General features: G+C 39.4%; 1 protein-coding gene across 2 annotated transcripts in view; it reads left to right on the top strand.

The window, feature by feature from the left end:
• Positions 1-19,097, top strand: part of rngtt (RNA guanylyltransferase and 5'-phosphatase) — a 92,487-nt gene that overhangs the window by 29,786 nt on the left and 43,604 nt on the right. For both annotated transcript variants that reach the window (XM_030047080.1, XM_030047081.1), the window contains 2 exons: positions 2,943-3,078; positions 5,346-5,417. In XM_030047080.1, the coding sequence (XP_029902940.1) occupies positions 2,943-3,078; positions 5,346-5,417 (208 nt within the window). The remainder of the gene's footprint in view (positions 1-2,942; positions 3,079-5,345; positions 5,418-19,097) is intronic.

Here is a 19,097-nt window from a genome sequence, read left to right as displayed (position 1 = left end):
ATCCCATGAACCCACAGGCTTTCTCTAAACTGAAGGTCAAAGCTGACCAGTAGACACTGTAAAATAAGGGACTTGTGTTAACTAAATTAATATCAATCTTTTTAGACTTGGCTTAGTCTTACCTTCATGTATTTTTTTTTCTTAATCCATCTTGTGCACTTACTAGTTTGTCCTCCTCCTTACTTACCTTTATTCCAAATTTTGTGCTGTTGCCTCTGTCTTTATTTGAATTTTTTAGGTAAGTTATTATACTACTACATGTCCCTACCTTTGACATCTGCCATTGACAAGTCAGGGATATTTTTGATTCAACCCTACTGCCGTCACCTTAAATCCTGGGCTTGAGCACAATAACTCAAATACTTTTTATCTGAATCTTTTCAAAATTGCTGTGAATACTCATGACCCCTAGAGGACAAACACTGCTAGATGTTGTGACCCATAAACTTTCCTCTAATGCAACCATCATACCAAACTTTCAAGTTGTGAATGCAATGTTAGCATTACTGTTAGCAAACAGCAAAAGAGGATGCGTTAAACACTTGACATTATAGGATAGATAAAGATTGAATGGTCTCATTACTGACATCAACCATACTTAATACACTTACCCATTCATTGGCAACACCGTTGAACTAAATTAAGGACATAGTCACAAGGTCTCATTGAGGATTCAGGGGCTTTAAAGATGTACCCTGCTGCTGTTCACTGATAACATGTCTGGATGGACAAAGCTATCAAAAGGAATATGAGTGCAATTTCAGAGATGTTATTCAGTCTCTATACATCCTGCTGCTGTGTTTAAGTGCTAAAGTAGTGATGCAGTTTGACATTTGCCTGAAAATTGTGGCCTGACCTGACCTAGAAAAATCCTTTGGTAAACATACCACAAGAACTAGAATGATGGGAAATGTCAGTGGATGTGCAGCATATACCACCTACTAGTACACACTGCACACAGAACTGTCAACACAGGAGGACAAATGGAAGACCAACTGGTTGCTCCTGCAGTTCATAGATGACAGAAACTGTATTTTGGCTGTCTGTCCCCCATGTTGACACAGAAATTCAGAGCTGGAAGCCATGTCAAAACAGTTTTGATACACCACTTAGCGCCTTTAATTTGCCCACAGCCATTGAGAACGATAGGTATATTTGTTGATGCAACCATCTGGTACTTTCTATCTGTCCAGGGCTTGAGGATTTTAGCTTTTTGTGAGGCCAAACCCCAACTATAGTCTGACATAAATATGTTGTTGCTGTTGCTTTTTTCTAATGACAAATTGCCCATACCAGAATTTTTCCACAATATTTGTGAACCCAAAGTCTAGACTTGTAAGTGAGAAATTCATTCCAGCTCTACTGAAGTTCACTGGATGTCAGTTTGGTCTCCTCACATTGGGGCATACATGTCAGTCTATAATTGGTAGCAAAATAAAGGTCTGACTGATTTCTTCAACCAATCACAGTAATCTAGTATGATGTTTAAAACTTGGGGATTGACATGAATTTTATGTGTGTACCAGAGTAAGCTTTGTTTTGTGTGTGTGTGTGTGTGTGTGTGTGTGTGTGTGTGTGTGTGTGTGTGTGTGTGTGTGTGTGTGTGTGTGTGTGTGTGTGTGTGTGTGTGTGTGTGTGTGTGTGTGTGTGTGTGTGTGTGTGTGTTTGTGTGAGACAGGGCTGCAATAAGAGAAGAAAGTTGTACCTGCAGTGAAGGAATTGGAAGGGACACAATCACTAGGGGCTGTCCTGTAGTTTAGGAGTGAATGCTCAAATCATCATTCCCACCTTTAAGTTCTTCTCAGCCAAACTAGAGCCTCCTTTTAACTGCTACATGCATTAAAGTAAATGTTAGCAGCAGAAGCAACAGCTGTTTGTAAGATTCAAGGATATTGCAGTTTAGGTCATTTTAAGTTCAAGCTTTGAATAAACAAAACTTAGATTCTGCGTTTCCCCCAAGGTTAGTAATGCAGGCAGACGTGTTGTTCTGACACTGGATTTTGTCACCTTGAATTAAATTACTGAACACTGAAGTTCTCTATTGTAAAACGGCTCATTAAACTGTAAGATGTAGAGCTGTTAAAGATATATGGTATGAGAGCTGGACCTTCCTCAGCGTTGCTATAGTACATTGGGTTGTGATAACCTTGAGGCCATTCCAAATACAGGCTGTGAAAGAGCATTATTCAACAGGTAGATCCACATAAACAGTGTGATTAGATAAAGCTGATGTCTATCTCCACTGATACTTCCGACACAGCCAGAAAAGTGGAATTGCTTACCATGCTTACTTTTGTGATTACCAGCCATGTAGATACCAATCTTTCTTGTTTTCCCTGACATGAAAAAAAGCTCTTCAGCTTTCTTCTTTTGTTTAATTTCAATTAAACAGACCACTTTACACATTTGAGATATGCTCCAACTCTCTGTTGTTTATGGGGCTGAAGGCAGTCCAAATCTCAAATGCTGTGTTTCTCTCTTCTCAAGGCAATTTGAAGTAAACTTTGAAGTATGATTACCATATTCGATCTGCCAAAACAAACTAATTAGAAGAAAATTATAGGCAGTGTTGTTTGTGTGGAGAAATGAACCTTGAGCAAGGGAAGTTTTACTTTACTAGTTTAAGTGTGATGATTCTGCAGTAAAATTATCATAACTGAAATGGAAAGTTTCTGCAAGTTAGATCGATAATTCACAAAGGCTTATCTGCTCATTTTGCGCATACATAGCATGTGCCGAACCGCTTGTCCACTACCAGTTTATCCCTGAGGGTGCACACTTTTAGACTGTGCATGCATGCTGTCGATCTCACCATTGGGACCAAATGAAACTGAAAAACAAAAATGGAAAATTAATGTGTTTTGTAAAATAGACATACTTGCATGCTGAATCCAAACTATCCAACAGGGAATAATAACTCTCTGATGGTTTCTCTTCTACAGGTACATGATGCTGATCAGTGGAAAGAATGAAGTGTACATGATCGACAGAGACAACACAGTCTTTCACATAGACAACCTAGAGTTCCCTTTCCGTAAAGATCCACGCGTCCATTTATCCAACACTTTGCTGGATGGGGTGAGTTCTTTTTCCTTTTTGCTCTTCCCTGTCTTCCTCTTTTGGGGAGTCTGCCATGCTAGCTTCACTGTGGCCTTGCCCAGAGTCGTACAAGTCGACCCTGCCCTCACTTCACTGGACATGGACCCCATCCCCCCCTTCTACCCAACTTTGTACCTGCTCCCATGCTGCCCTGCTGCTCAACCCTGCAGATAATTGATGTCAGTTGCTAGCAACCACCCCCGGGAAAACCTCACGTAAAAGAAGTGCATCCCTCAGTCCGGCAGTAGAGCCTGTCAAAGAGGATCACCAGGAAAGCATATGACTGTATCCTGGAAAAAAAAGCTAGTCTTGCCCTGCTTTGTTTTGCCTTTGTGTTGGATGCTTGTTGTAATGCTCAGCGCTGGGCTTCCTGGGGGCTGGGGGGTTGGGTAGGGGGGCGCGGGAGGTAGTGTGTAGGTTGGGGGGGCTTATCTTCGCTGTGTAATAACAGGCTTAGGCTTTTATTGGCATGTTTGTGCGTTATAGGTCACGCAGGTCCCAGCTGCCCCCAGCAGCCCCCAGCAGCAGGTGCACAAGACATCAAGACATGAGTCATTATCGCCTCCCCTAACCGGAAATACAAGCAAGAAAATTGGTGCATGTTCATGTTCTCCGCAAAGATTTGATTAGATGCGTCTGGCACCGCTTCACGGACAGTATTCCCATGCAGGACATGTGATAATATGAGCTGGCTCTCAATTCTTCTTGTTTTCTCAGAGTTGAGCAGTTTTTTGCAAAGTAGGTATGTGATTCCTTTTGGCTTAGGACTTGCTGATTTGATATGGTGAGTTTAGCTTCCTTACCCAGGAAGGCCATGCAGTGGCAACACATTAGTGTTCCTTTGAAGGAGCTTTGCGGGTGTGTGTTTAGATTGCTGAAGGGGTTGTTTTGACTTGTGTTTATTGTCATCTGTTGATGCTTCTGGCTCTCTGTACAGAGAGGCTGTGTGTGGCTGTTTACGGTGAGCCCTCTAAGAAGCCCAGCTGTGTTCTTTGATACATTTTATCTGTAGCCCAGAGGAAGTGTCTTTGTCTTTATATGCAGATTTTATAGTGCACTTTAAGTGAGCTGTACATCAGCTAGAGATTCAATATCTTTGATGGCTGTGCACAGGAGATTGAATTCTTGATTGTTCTGTCAATGAATTGCTTTTTGCTTGTGCAGTGGCTCAGTGCTACCAGATGTCTAATAATGACAGCCTCCTGTAATGACATCATTTGTCCCTTCCAGTATGTCCCACCGTGCAATGCATACCCACCAGTTGCTCAAGCTCCTCCTCTCTGTCAGGCCGGCAGTGGCACGTTATTTGTGGAGCTTTGCTCTGTGAGATTCGTGAGAAAATAACTTCACCCAATTGCAACACAATGCATTTGGTCAATTTGGAAATACTTTGCTGAATTCTCCACCCTTTGAGTGACTTGCCTGCTATCCCTTGAATTGTCAGTGTAGCAGTTGGGCACGTTCAGTAGCCTATTATAAATATCATATGAAGGGCAATGGACTAAAATAGAGTCCTATAAATGGAATGCTTCCCCTTCAACATTAAAACATTAAAGTAAAAGAAAGGAAAGGCAGGATTTATGCTAATGTATCAGAGTTAAGACACTCTTGTCAATAACAATATGATAGCTGTGGTGGCGTTGTCTCCATGCCTGTTTTATCTGTCCCCTCACCACATGCTTGTGTAACAGCTCTGTGAGAACCAATCTTGTGTCTCCTGAACCGCCAGTACCTGATTCTGAACTTGAGAGTCTTGCATAATGGATATACAGTGCTATTTCTTCTCTGTGCCTTTCCTCACTGGACCTCCCCCACCTCTTCCCCACCACCACCACCCCTCCTTGCACAACACACACACACGTCGCCCACCCTTGCCCACCTCCCCAATTCCTTGCTATTCTTCCCAGTGCCGCAGGCATGTTCCCTCTCTGAAGATGTAGCCCCTTGAGAGTGCTCACCCCCACTTCTTGCCTCTATCCTGCATAACCGATCTCAGAAAGGAAATGTTTTCAACATACTGTGAGATGAATAGTCCACAGATTTAGGATTTTTCTTTATGGAAGTTTTTCTTATTTATCGTCTGAAAATATCTTTATGTTCTCTGCTCAGGTATATTCCTTTATTTCTCTAACGTGTCTTTGCACCAATCAGTTGTACAGCTCTCTCTTTCTCCCCTCTCCCCCTCTCTCTGCTCATCGCTCTCTCTGAAGATAAATTGCCTGCCGTTTCTCCCATTGTTTCTGCAGGAGATGATCATTGACAAGGTGAATGGCCAGCCGGTGCCCCGCTATTTGATCTACGACATCATCAAATTCAATGTGAGTAGCCCAATCAGTGGAGGACATGCTGCCACTGCTTTGACCTATCACTCTTCCACACTCTTGACAATCTGCCAGATCAAGATCTCAGACAGTCTAACAGCCCATTGTAACCATGCCATCAGCAGCCCCCTCTGCTGTTGTTGCTGCCCTGTTTTTTGACCTTTAGTGACCACGGGTCTGCTTACACAGAGGAAATTATGATTCAGATACTTGGTGTTCTTAAGGCCAGTGTCCAGTTTTGATCTGACATTTAGGTGTGTGTGTGTGTGTGTGTGTGTGTGTATGTGTGTGTGTGTGTGTGTGTGTGTGTGTGTGTGTGTGTGTGTGTGTATCTATCTGTCTATCTATCTGTCTGTCTGTCTGTGTATCTGTTGGAGCAGCATGCAATGATGTTGTGTCTTGGGGAAGGATGGGGTAGTGGAGCTAGATGGCAATTTTTGCTGTTTCATTCTTTTTAGTCTGTTTTCCAGACATGCATCCGTGAGACATGGAGGTATACTATTTTGACTTGTGGGTGTATGGGTACAAAAATGAAGAAATAGAAAATCAGTATAAGATCTCTGGATTTACTGTGCCAAAATATCAGTTTCCATATTGAAAGCAATGAATATGATGTAATATTTTATATATGTGCTTGAATCCTAAAACACAGAATCAAGAAAAACGGTAAACATGGAATTACATATAACAGAACCTAAAAAAAAAAAACGGATTTCATTGGGTCCTAGAGAATTTGAAGTGTTTCCATTCAAGTTTTATCATGCACAAATTCAAAATTTGCATAAAAAGCGGTGGTTGAAAACTCAACTGTTGCCTTTTAATAAATTGAACCTACCAAACTTGTGACTTATCTCCATTGTGTTCACTCTTAAACAAATTACTAGAAACCATTTAATTGGTAAATTATTATTAAAACAATAATTTTAGTACATAAAATGAAATGTAAAAATATTTAACTTTAAATAAATGTTTACAGTATAACCTTGGGCAACAAAATATATAACCAGTGACATTTCTGGGGAAAAGTCAGTCCACTCAAGACTGTTAAAAAAGCTGCTCATAGTAATATAGGTCAATGGAAATCCACAGTGCAGGCACAAACATTATTGTCCGACTGCCTGTGTGTTTCTGGCTTTACACCCCTGATGTGAATGTGACATGACTACCATGGTGCTGGAATGCATATTTGCCTCTCGGTAGTCAGCAGTAAGTAGGATCTTTGGGTGTTGAGGTAGAAAATGCATTGGCATTGAATCAATCAGAGTTGGTTATCATCAAACCGGAAAACTCAAATCCTTGAAATTGGGTTCGTTGAAGTCAGTGGCAGGTCAGTTCATCCTGGCACAAAGATGACAATGGTGTACTGGAGAAGAACAGCAATCTGTCTGACCTTGTGGCCAGTCAGTCACCAGGGTTTGCTAAAGCCTCACTTTGGTCACAACACTCTGGGGCTGAACTCTCTCTGAGCCATGCTGAATTTCACAACTTAATTCTTTGTAAAATATCGTTCTTTGAGTAGTTGTAGTTGAAGCTGGCTTAAGTTTTTGATTAGTGCACAATATAGGAGTTATGATTTGCAGCAGGTGAATGAAATGTCTGTGCACATTGTATTGTTTTAAATGGTACTGATCATCCTGTTGCTGCACTAACTGCCCTAGCTGTGTGTAAAATTTGCTATAGTGGTGTAATTATGTATTTCCCTTGTTACATTATTTTGACCTGGCCATTTTTTAAAGGACAGCCTGAGGACAACAATACAAGGCTGTTAATTGCTAACACTCTTTGCAAGTCTAAATTAATTCATCCCTTCAGATGATCTGCCTGCCTAGCAGGCAGGCACAGAAACGAATGAGCCTACACTCTGCCGTCAGCAAGCCTGTGCTCCCTGCCTTATAAAAACTTGATGAATACCATGGGGAAGGGGAGGGAGGTTGACTTAGGCCATTATGTTTGTCTGTCGCCTCCTTTCTTCATCGATTAGAGGATCACACAAGCAAGAGGCTCAATAAAGTCTCCAGTGGTGAGGGGATCGTCTTTGAGATGGTGCAGAAGTTCGCCGCTCCACACGACTCCCCCAAGCCATCAGTAAAACACTGCTGTATTGATCCAAACTTGCCTTTATTGGCCTTCTCCATTATCTGTGATAGGTCGCTCCTTGGCACCAAAGTTCCATCCTGAGTTCCTCCAACAGGAGGAGGAACACACCACCCACCAGCTCCATGGCTGCCTAAAGTGTTTTTTTGGGGGGGAAGTCAGCATTTGAAAGCAGTGCTGGGATGTGTGTAATTAGTCCTGCATGGGGTAGTATACTCACAAGTACACAAAGGGGCACACAACAAACATGCAGCTAGTTAAGTTTCTGTTTTGGTTTCATCTCTGGATTTGGGTGCAGGCGAAAACAAAAGGTGTGCTTGCCAGGCGCAGGTATGAATAGTATGTGGTTGCTTGTGTGATTTTCAAAACGGTATTTTCAAAGCAGTGTCTTGGTTTCTTGTGTATGTGTGTGTGTATATATCTGTACTCTTTATAGCTGCTTTACCTCTAATAGCCAGCCGATGTTGCCTTATAAAAAAGGCTAACAATCAATACACAGAGTGGACAGAAAAGTAAAGTAAAACATAGTCTCATATAGCCAGACCTATTTGCACACATCGTTTTAGCGCTGTGCCAGCACTGGAGAAAGCTCTGGCTGGACCCAGTATCAGAATGCAGCGACGCTGCATCTGTATCGACAGGGTGACACTGTAGCCTTCCCGAGATAAACTTAGCCTATCTCTCATTGATGGTGGGATGCACTATGGCAGCAGGTGCCCGCTACCTCTGTGCCAGCAGAGCACCATTACTCCATAGCTGTGATAGTTTTGTTTATGTAGGCTAGTGTTTAATTGATAAACAGCCAAGTATTAAAATTACATACAAGAATAGAAAAGCAAGCTTAGCTTTTATTGGTTCTATGAGTTAAGGAAAGTTTAAATTTCACCTACATATTATTTCTTAATTTGTTGCATCATTTTTACAACAAGTTTTCAAGTATTTGTTTTCCATCCTTTCCTGTAATACTGACTTGTAGAGAGAAATCCAAGAAACTCCTCGTATTTATCTGTCCCAGGTTCTGTTAAAAAAAAAAAAAAATCTGGTTAGATTTATTACAGAGTTTATTATCTAACCTAAAGGAAACTGTTATAATACTTCATACCATTGTCTAATTAATAACAGACCATCTGAAGACACCCTGACCTGGTGCTGAATAATGAGTTTGCTAGGTCCCAGATGAACAGTTAGCCTAGTGTGTCAGTCAGTATGAATGGTATCTATGGGTCTAGTGTAAATAAGTTAATTTGACGTTGTTTGGGCTATATACATCACTCAGTTTTATTTTCAGCTTGTGTTCAGTCACAGTCAATAGTTCATACAAGATATGGCCATCACAGACAAATATGCTCACATTTGATTTATAAAGCTAATTTCCAATTCCCTGCCTGTACTTTTCAAAAGTACAACTGAGATCAACAGTCACTGACTAGAACTATGTATGCACTTTGCATGACCATAAGTGAGAATGGCTTAAATTGATTATCCACACACCATTGTGCAGATGCCATCACTGTACTGTAGTCACCATACCCTTAAATCAGAGTGGAATCTCAACTCACTGCTCCCCATCTCCAGCTCTGAGTCATTGGTGTCTGAGTCCAAGTCTAAGTCTGTTATGTTATCAAATATTAAAACAACAAAACCTCATAATTATTAGGATGTATCCACAATAATGATGACATATTCAAGTCTCAAGTCATCAAGGTTGAATATATACAACTTATGTGTTGATATACGGCACTCAGTTGTGTTGTGACTTCATTGATTCACTGGCAGTGGGGTTGATCTAGTACATGAGTAACCATATTCATCCCCCATAATCATGGATCTTAGAAATTAATAGGAAAAGTGCTGTAGTGTTCTCCAGCTACATTAAATATTTCATCAAGAAATAGGAATCCCTTCCAGATTTGCCATGTGGTAAGGAAATGTGCATATTAACAGATTAATATGCAGTAATCACTGTTTCCTACATTTGCATAACACAAATATGTATAATGGATACAGGTTGCGTACATTATTGCATCGTGGGACCCGGTGGGTTTCCTGTGCCTGACCTATGCAGGACTGTGGATTAGAATGCAATGACAAATATGTGTCCTCTATATATATCCATGACAGGTAATTTGAGGGAGGTTTTGCTCATCTCTGTAAATGATGTTAGAAATGAATGGGGTTTGTCACAGCTGCTCATGTAGCTAAGACCCATGTATATTCTGCCATCCTACAGAGGGCTGTTATGGAGAGCCTGTGTGTATATGCCTTTGCAAACATGAAATTGGTTGGCCCTGACTGTCACCCTGAGGCTTGGAGTGAATGTTCTATTTCTGCTATAGCTGGAGGGTAAAAAATAAGGCATTTTTGTCTTCCTGGAAAGTTGTCGTTTCATGTCAGTTCTTAGCAGTAGCTTGTCAGTCACTGTCAACTCCCCCACTGAGGACAAATTGACGAGCTCCGCTGTGATGAAGGCACAGAAATTGCAGATGTACAGTATATCTCCATATTGTGAAATTAATACAAAAAAAGCTTGTATTTTCAAATTAAACAGTCAGTTCAGCTTGGAGTTTTGCACTTAACATCAACATCAGAGTCCTGACATTTTCACTGATTGACGGTTTAATTAACCTTATTATCTTTCATCCAAATGATCTTGATTTAGGTGCCCAGATAAACCAAATCGGTTCAATGAGATCAGCAGCTGAGCAGAAATTAATGCTTGTAACATTCACTGCAGAGGAGAGGTGCCATTTCTGTTGAGGTATGGAGTATGTCAGTTCAATTTACTTCTGCCTGAGAAGTTGGATGGAGGCCACAGTCTGTGGTTATGCGGGGCATTCCTTCTAAGAATAGTGCCTGAACTACATCATGCTTTCGTCAGACTAACGGCAGCATCTCTGTGATGGCGCTCTGTTGCTCTTCTGCACTCATTTCAGCGTGTGAGAGAATTTAGCCTTCTCCACACCATCCCCCTACTCCTCTGGACTAGTTTTGCAGTGGTTGCCCATGCAGTAAATACATTTCTTTTTGTTATACCTAACTGTAAAACAGTGGTTCCTGCCTTTCTTATGGAGAGATAAGGTTTTCACACAGGGGTGTTGTCTTTTGCCTCAAGGATAGTGTTAGTGTTTTTTTTTTTTTTTTTTTTTTTTTTTCCCCTAAGTCATCAAGGCCTAGCAATGGAAAGGCTGTTCATTTATGCCTTGATGAAATTATTTCCCTCATAGAGATAGTGGACCATGTGTCATACTTGAAAAGTCACATCCACTGGAAAAAAAAAACAAAACATGCATTTAGCTGCAGGGAATGTTTTCTATTCATATAAATGCAACCAAATATTACTATAACTACCTAGTTTGGGCCTGTCCATGGATCATTTGGCACCCTGTGTGCACTGGAGAGATAATTTACGTAGAAAAGGTCAATATTTTTGGTTTCTTTCCAAGTGAAAGAAAGGAAACCTTAATTGAAATAATATAGCTTCTTTAAATTCCACATTTTCTTTTTCAATAGCTCCCTGGATTACTGTTGACATATTACAACAATGGGCGAAAAAACAACTGTAATTAGCTAATGACTTGGTGTGAGCACGCGAGGTGTAACAAGCAAATGTTAGGCATTGTGTAAGAAAACGCATTTTTGAATTTATTCACATTATTGCGCAAATTTTTTACTCTAAAAATTATTTATTATTGTTTCATGTGGTACCCATGAACATATTGAGAGTCCACAGCCCCCAACCCCAGTGTTTCTTATTTCTCATACAGTATCTGCTTTTCTCTTTTGTCTTTGGTGCTTTCCACCCCACATCAGCTTTTGGGCATTTTTTTCCAGCTTGTTAACAACACAAAATCAGCAGGAGCCAGAGTCACGCAATATAAAGTCACTGCAGAGCGATGGAATGTTTTCCCTTCAGGGATGGGTGGGACTTATTTGCGCAGTCTCTTTATAAATCCCAGTGCCTCCAAAGTGCATCTAAAACACTCTCCAGACACTCTTCTCATCATCTATATGCTGCTTATCACTGTGACTCAAATACCAGCCCATCTCATTTTTCATGTTGAGTACTCAATTTGACATTGTTTAAAACCTCAGGAAGCTCAAATGGGTAATATATATATATATATATATATATATATATATATATATATATATATATATATATATGTATGTATGTATGTATTTTTTCCCCTTTTGGGATTTAATACATACCACCAAGGTCTGGAAAAAGAGGCAGTATTCCTATATGGAGAGAGGCGTTGTGTAATTAGATGGTTTGTCCCTGGGACCCACATCTCAAGTTTTCAGCAGCTGGGATTACTCCTCTGTGACCAACTAGCAACTATAGCTTGGTAATATAAGCCAATTAGCTGATAGTAAATATAACAGCAAAAAACAGAGCCTTTCATGGTGAAATTGTCATATTCACCATACTATCATTGTGCGGAGGGTGGAATTTGCAGTGGTGGGTTTACATTTCTAGACCTGTCATGTTTTGGTTCATTAGGCTTGAATGTGTAAAACTGTATTTACATTTAAGCCCCTCCTTTTCTCTGAACACAGTTCACATCCATACTGGTCTTTTCCAGCGACTTTACCTGAGCAATAATGGAATACTAATGCAGTCATAACTGACAGCTCTTGGCTGTGTTTTAGATGTACTGTATATTATTTTTGAAATGTGCCAGAGAGGTATGCACAACATGTTACAACATGACACATAAAGGTGCAGGAAAGGTAAACAGCAGGGGCTTTGAAGATGGTGATGAGGACTGCACAGTCAAATATTTGTGAACACAAATAACTTGTGCCTAAAGCCAGAAAAAAGAGAATCTTGTCCCTAACTTTTGCTATTCGTCAGGAGGGAAAGGTAGTGAAGCTGAGTGGAAGAGGAACTGGAGGGATTTCCTGTGGATCAGGGTGCACACATTGAGTGTCATTCATGCAATGTACGTAAATTTGTGAGCATATTTGTTTCAAATATTTTTTTATTGGAAACATTTGTGCAAAAATGTTGACATTTATAAGAGTAGAGAACTGCTTCATTTTTTACACTATTTGACAAAAATAAAAAGGTTAGAGAAAGAAGAGAAAAGGAAAGGAAACCAAAAACATGCAAAACACTTGGAGACTAAAAACTCATGATAGATTCATGAAATGTGTGGAAGCACCTGTTTTCAATCATATTCACATAAATCCCAGTCACTCAGAAATGGGAAGCACGTACATGTAACCTTAATTATCATAAATTAAGATAATGGCACTGCCTCAGGGACACCTTTTTAGGCAAAGGAGAACACCCACATTCATAATCTTCCAGGCCAAATTGCACATTGAAGAAAGTAATAAAGATCACTTCAGTGATGGAGAAACTGAGGTAATGCTCTGTGCTGTTGCAGCGAAAGGAGCTTCCTATTCTGCTGAAGAAGCAGAGGAGCACCTGCACCGAATCAGGTGTAATTTTTATTTGGCTATTAGAAAAAAAAAATCAGAGCTATCAAGAGTTCATCAATATCCAAATGTGCATAATTTTCCCTCAGCTTTTACTCATAAATGTGTCCTCTTTCTTCAAACTTCAAGTTTATTTAGAGCCTCAGATCACTGTTAAAGTCTCAAAGGGCTTTGCATGCCCTAAAGTTTACAACAAACAAAAAGTTTTGATGAATGAGACCCATTGTCCGGATTGAAACTGCCAATGCACCATGGAATAGAGCTCATTAGGGTAGAAAACACATTCTGTGAAATTAATTAATCAACCAATCATTCGGAGCCTGTTTTTTATAAGGACGTTGAAAAGAAGAAAAAGCACCTGTACACTGTATTACTGATTCCTTATTTACTGGAAGGAAACTTTTTGACCAGGGTTGGCCTTCCTCAGGCACATGTGGCAGACGCACCCTGGTTGAAATGTCGCCCGTTAATTAATGAACCAGTAATTCACTGTGTGGGTGCTTTTTTTTTTTTTTTTTTTTCTTCATAATTTGATGCTTTCCCAGCACCTGTTTGGTAGATGTGCTTACTTTGTCTCCTCTTTTGCTCATATTCACATAATTAGTTCTGCTGCTCTTAGACCATAGTAAAACAGAGAGGAATTGTTAAATTGAGTATTACTTCCCTTTAAAGCCAATGATATATGGACAACAATATGAGGCAAGGAAATGGAGGCAAATGACAGTTTGAGAAAAATACAGACTGCTTACATAGTGATGATGAAGAACCAAAACCCACTGATAGCACATTATGGCCCAGTGATGTAAACAGATAAATACAACACATGGATATAAACAGTTTTATCTGGCAGCTGTTTTACTTGTAATATATCAAGGGAAGTTGCACATTATCCTGCTACTGACTGACTCCAATTGTCTCACAACTGCCTAATGTTCTTTACCTGAAATTAGCCCAAATAGTGTCAAAGCTTAATGTTTTTTTACAAGGTACGTTTGGCTCTGCTGCAGTTCGAGTTCAGTTGTTCAACCTTGTCAATGATACCCTGAAAGAAAAAAGGTTTAAATCTAAACTCTTCCACTCTCTGGTGTTTTAACATTTCATGCACATTTTACTCTGCATTCAGTTAAATTTGCACTTGAGATCTGCTTTTTACTGAACTGTAGCTTGTTGGAATTGACATGTCCTTTTAAAAAAAAAAAAAAAAAAATTCTTGCTGTATGTCATGTTTCATTTTAAGCTCTGTCAACACATTTATGATTTATGCATCTGTGGACTTTTATGCTCCAAAATATAAAGGGCCCTTTGTTCAGCTTGTAAGAATTGCTTTATTACAGAAACTGTATGATAACTGTGTGGATATGAACCAGCACGATATAATAACTATGATGACTGGCTGATGTTTACTGCAAATGACTTCGTGGAACTAGAAATTGTTCACTTTCCTCTATATCATAACAACAGTTTAATATAAATTAAATAAAGTGGTCTTCACTCAAATTTTGCTAAATGGATCGACTTTTGTAACAGGGAAATCTGATATTTCCATGCACAGTATTTTGAGGGAGCACCAGGTTGTATATTTATTTATTTACATTTAAGTGTATTTTGAGATGCATAGTATAATCAGAATTAATTAAACAGGTCTAAGAGTCTAACAGCCTGATTCACATTTTGTATAAGAAATTGTTTAAAGAGAAAGTGAGTCACCAAACTAATAGTTAATGACCTTGTCATGTTTGGAGGCCTGTGTTATTGGTAAGGGGGATGGATAATAAGTTTGTAACCAGCTGGAAGATGAAGGCACTGGAGTAAATTCTTTCAAGATCAACTAAATTCTGCCAATGCCATGCTTGCCTTTATAGGGAACACTTGATATGACATCCTGAAGCTGGGTCAGTTTTACAGGAGCACCACTCAAAGTAGTTTTCATCAAAATTTATAAGGGACATTTTACTTGAGGACTGTTCAGACTCAGCTGAGAAAAAAGGTGGAATGAGCACATAGTTTCTCAAGGACTCAATCTGACTGTGAGAACAGTGTTGATTCAACCATTAAATTACATGCTCATTCAATGCATTTTGTTAGTTGAGTCTAAACAGTCCCTTGGCAGTTTTGATTATTGCGTCTTTAACTATGCTAGCAAAGTGATGTTGGTTTTAAAACCCTTGTTTGCTTTAATTGTGTTAGTCTCTCACTTGTGTTGAGTCTTTTTCAGCAGGTTACATGTCTTGTAAATATACTTTATAAAATAACAGATGAAAACAAATGTCCCTTTCCAAACTGTGTATGACAACCTTTGGTAAATATGTGTGTTTTGGTAGGCTTATGTAATGGGCTTCACAACTGTTTATCTACTATTTCACTACAGTATTTCAAGCATGCCTTTACCAAAAGAAGTTTTTTTCCCTTCTTTATTTCTTTTTTTACAGTGACATATTTTCAACAGCAGCGACACTACAGAATGACTATAGAAATACTATAATAATGATACAGACACATTGCTGCCTACGAAAGGTAGAGGTGTGTCTGCGTTTTTATTGCTCTGTAGAATATGTATGGGGGAGCACTGACTAAACTACTATTATAAAGACTTCTCCCGGCTGAAAGTTAAACGGCAAGCCTCAGATCACATGAGCTAAATGATGAACATTCCGACTGATGTTACCATTTGTAGAGCCTCATGCCATCGGTAGCAGGACTAAAAATAGGGCAACCCCATCTATTTGACATTTCAGATATTCATTAGTCAGCTTGACATTCAAACCTAAGTTTAGCATTCAGTATAGCACTGCTTCCCCCCACTCCACCCCCATTTAATGTTCACTGACGGCAGTTTATACAATATAGTTTATCAATATGGCACATAGACCTTCTGAAGGATGTGTCAGGAATTGCTAAAATGGGGAAATAAATCAATTGCCTGTCATTATAAATGTGGTGGAACCCCACAAAATGCGTAAAGCACACAGTTCGACCATAGAATAAACCAGGAAACCAGGAAATATACCAGGAAAGATTCATCACCATATTGCTTTTGTTTTTAAACCCCCCCTCCACGCTCCTCTGACTTCAATTCACTTTGCACCTACTGCTTATTAAACTTATTTTGCCCAGATGCTGAAGCAGTTGGTTCAAGCTAAAATTAATCATGAACATTCGCTATTGTACCAGCCAGAAAGATTGTTTTAGAATGGAAAAGGACTTTCCCATGATGGCAAAATTTCTGGTAGAGAAGGTAAACTTGCAAATAATGGGCCACATGTACTTAAATTTGTGTGGTGGCTGGGCATAATTTTCCAACTTCCAACTTGTTTTATCTCGAATTTCATTGTGAATTTCTGGGAAATTGCAATGTTTTGGATTTATTTAGTGGTACAAATTACCCCTGCTCGGAAAAAATAAAACAGAATTATTATCCCAAAATTATTTGAGTAATATAACATTTTGAAACAGTGTTTTCATGACAACACAGTGCCAACATAAAAATAATTTTCATGCCACAATCTTCAGCAGAACCAAAATTGGGAACATAACATCAACAGAATCAGAGACATGTAAAACCTCAGGCACCACTGCTGCAAAAATGACAGGGGAATAAAAAAATGTAAGTCATCTAGACATTTCACGTATTCTATTGATCCCCATTCCAAAGAGTGTCGGATTGACAAGAGTCTTATCTGCTGTGCTCTCCTGTTGAGCAGGCATGGACTGCACATGCCTTGAATCATTCACACTTACATCTTGTTCTGTCCTGATGACACAGCTGACAGATGGTGCAGAATGTGTGGGACATGATACCAGTTGTTGAGAATGTGTGCTACATTTTCAGTCATCACTGAAAATGAATGTCGACTCTTTGAAAGAATGCTTAAATTTAATTTAGTTTTGGCTCATAGTTACAAAGTCATATATATTGGTAAAATTGATGCTTTTATTGCTTCAATTTTTATTCATTTATTTATTTTTACCACACTTAAATAGATCACAGCTGAATGTTTCACAACTCATTATGAATGGCAAAACCACTGCATGCTCTCTGTTGATTTCTATCACTATAGTGTAATAGACACCATGCAGGCCAGAATGACTGTTTGACTTCACCCATACAGCTGAGATTCTCTAGTTCTCAGCTTGTATTTAGGATAACACAGTTCAGTAAGAATGAATAGAGCTAATTCCCAAGTTGTGTGTTTTTTGTCACTTGTTTCGGTAATTAAAAATGCCCTGTGATTAAGAGTCTCGTGAGCAGATCTTGGTCCTCTGGTGCTGGAATCTGCATTTTAATGCCATTTTTAGTCGTCTGCTGTGAGAGTTGTGTTCTCAAAGTTTCTCTGCAGTTTGAAAACACAACCAGATGTTTCACTCCCTTTCTTGCTGTTACAAAGGAGAGTAGTGGTGCTATCTACCTCCCATCGAGTAGTGGATACTGGCTCGATGCTCGTTAGCCTCCTTCCCTTGAGGTCGACCCGGCAAACAGTATTAAAAATACCGACCTTAATCCACTCAAAGTGTTAAATAAACAAAGGTTTAGTATGGTGATGTGTAGCAAAATGTTTTACAGCCCAAAATGGCATTAAAAAAAAAAAAAACACCACATAACTATCAATGGGAGAACTATTTTCTTGTGTGGTCTAAGCTCTCTGTGCTGGTTCTCAGTCACAACGGTGGCTGGCAGATGCCTGAAAGGTACATGAAATGTATGAAGTAGAGGGGAACAGGGCAAAATTAGAAGCTAGCCACAGCATTACTGACCACCTATCTTTTTAGTACTCTGGAGAAAGTTGTTTCTTTGTCCTCTGATATGCGTACATGCCTTCAGTGAAGAAAACAAACGATAGCAACCTCAAGCAGTCTACTTCCATCTCTGCTGTTGCTTTCTGGATGTCGATAGTAGGAAAAATACAGTGTGAATAGTATTTTGAGCAACTTTTAAAGTGATGTTAAACTTTCTTTGAGTGGATAAAGGTGTTTATTTTAAGAATCTTAGCAGAGTCCACCTCAGTTGGCAGGAGGATAACTGTTCTGAGCATCTATCCAGAATCCTACACTCAGACAGCACCACTACTGAAGATAGCACTGCGATTGACCTACATAACAAGTGGAGTAATATTGAATTTTTCAAATAGGTGCACTACCCCTTTAAGAGAACCTCTCATAATCCATGTTCAGACCATCTTAAAAATAATAATTGTTTGCTCTCATGAAACTGTAGCACTGCTTACCAGGCACTGCAGCGTGTGGGTAAATATGAACATTAATGGTTAAAGATGAACCGTCTTACACTGAAGCTGTTTTAATGAAATCATGCAGTAGTCAGTCAGGCTAAGCATGAAACTACACTTGAGGTGTCTCATACTGAAGACTGGAACTCCCTTAATATTTCATGCTTAGGGGCAAGATTCTAGTCTTTTTGCTGTTTTTCTGAATCTCAGCAATGCTCACTAAACATTACAGCCCCATCAACTTCATCCAACCTAAGCAACCCCTCCTGTGCCCTTTGATTCCATAGAAAGCTCTTGAGAGGAGAAGTGGCCTTTACCTTTTAACAGTAACAGAGCAGCATACAAATGCCCCCAAGTCACAGCTTCTCGCTCACTGCCCTTCTTTGCCTGTAGATGCGGGAATATTGATTCATAGCCCACCAGTCCAGGACCACTACATGAGTAATTTTGTCACCAAATAAATTCTTGACACTTTATCTCAGCATTTATTCCATTCTCACTCTCTCTCTTTTTTAATCTTATGGCAAAAACAAAACAACAGCTTACATTCTGAGTTTGAGCTTTTTTCATGTTAGTATAGTGTGAAAAACATTAAATGTCAAATGGTCATCACCCATGAATTTACTCTTATTTCCATCTGGCTGACGTGCCATAATTCACTTGCTGTTTTTATGTATTGATTTATTTTCTTTTTTCAATGCTTTGAATGGTGAAATCTATATTTTTTTTTCTCAGACTTTCATTTTGAAAGAAGAAATGGCCTACGTGTTGTAAAACTCAATTATTGTACCAAAGTGATTTCCTCCGAGCCCCTCTGCCTCCACTTTCACTTGAAAGAAGTCAGACAGACAGTCATATTGTTTAATTTGGCTGCGTTACTGTCTCCAATCAGTGTCAGTGCTGCTCTCTCTTC

The sequence above is a fragment of the Myripristis murdjan genome, chromosome 24 (genome assembly GCF_902150065.1).
Source record: "Myripristis murdjan chromosome 24, fMyrMur1.1, whole genome shotgun sequence".
In the NCBI taxonomy this organism is placed as follows: domain Eukaryota; kingdom Metazoa; phylum Chordata; class Actinopteri; order Holocentriformes; family Holocentridae; genus Myripristis; species Myripristis murdjan.
The sequence above is the reverse complement of the archived record's forward strand: the minus strand, read 5'-3'. Positions and strand labels throughout refer to the sequence as shown.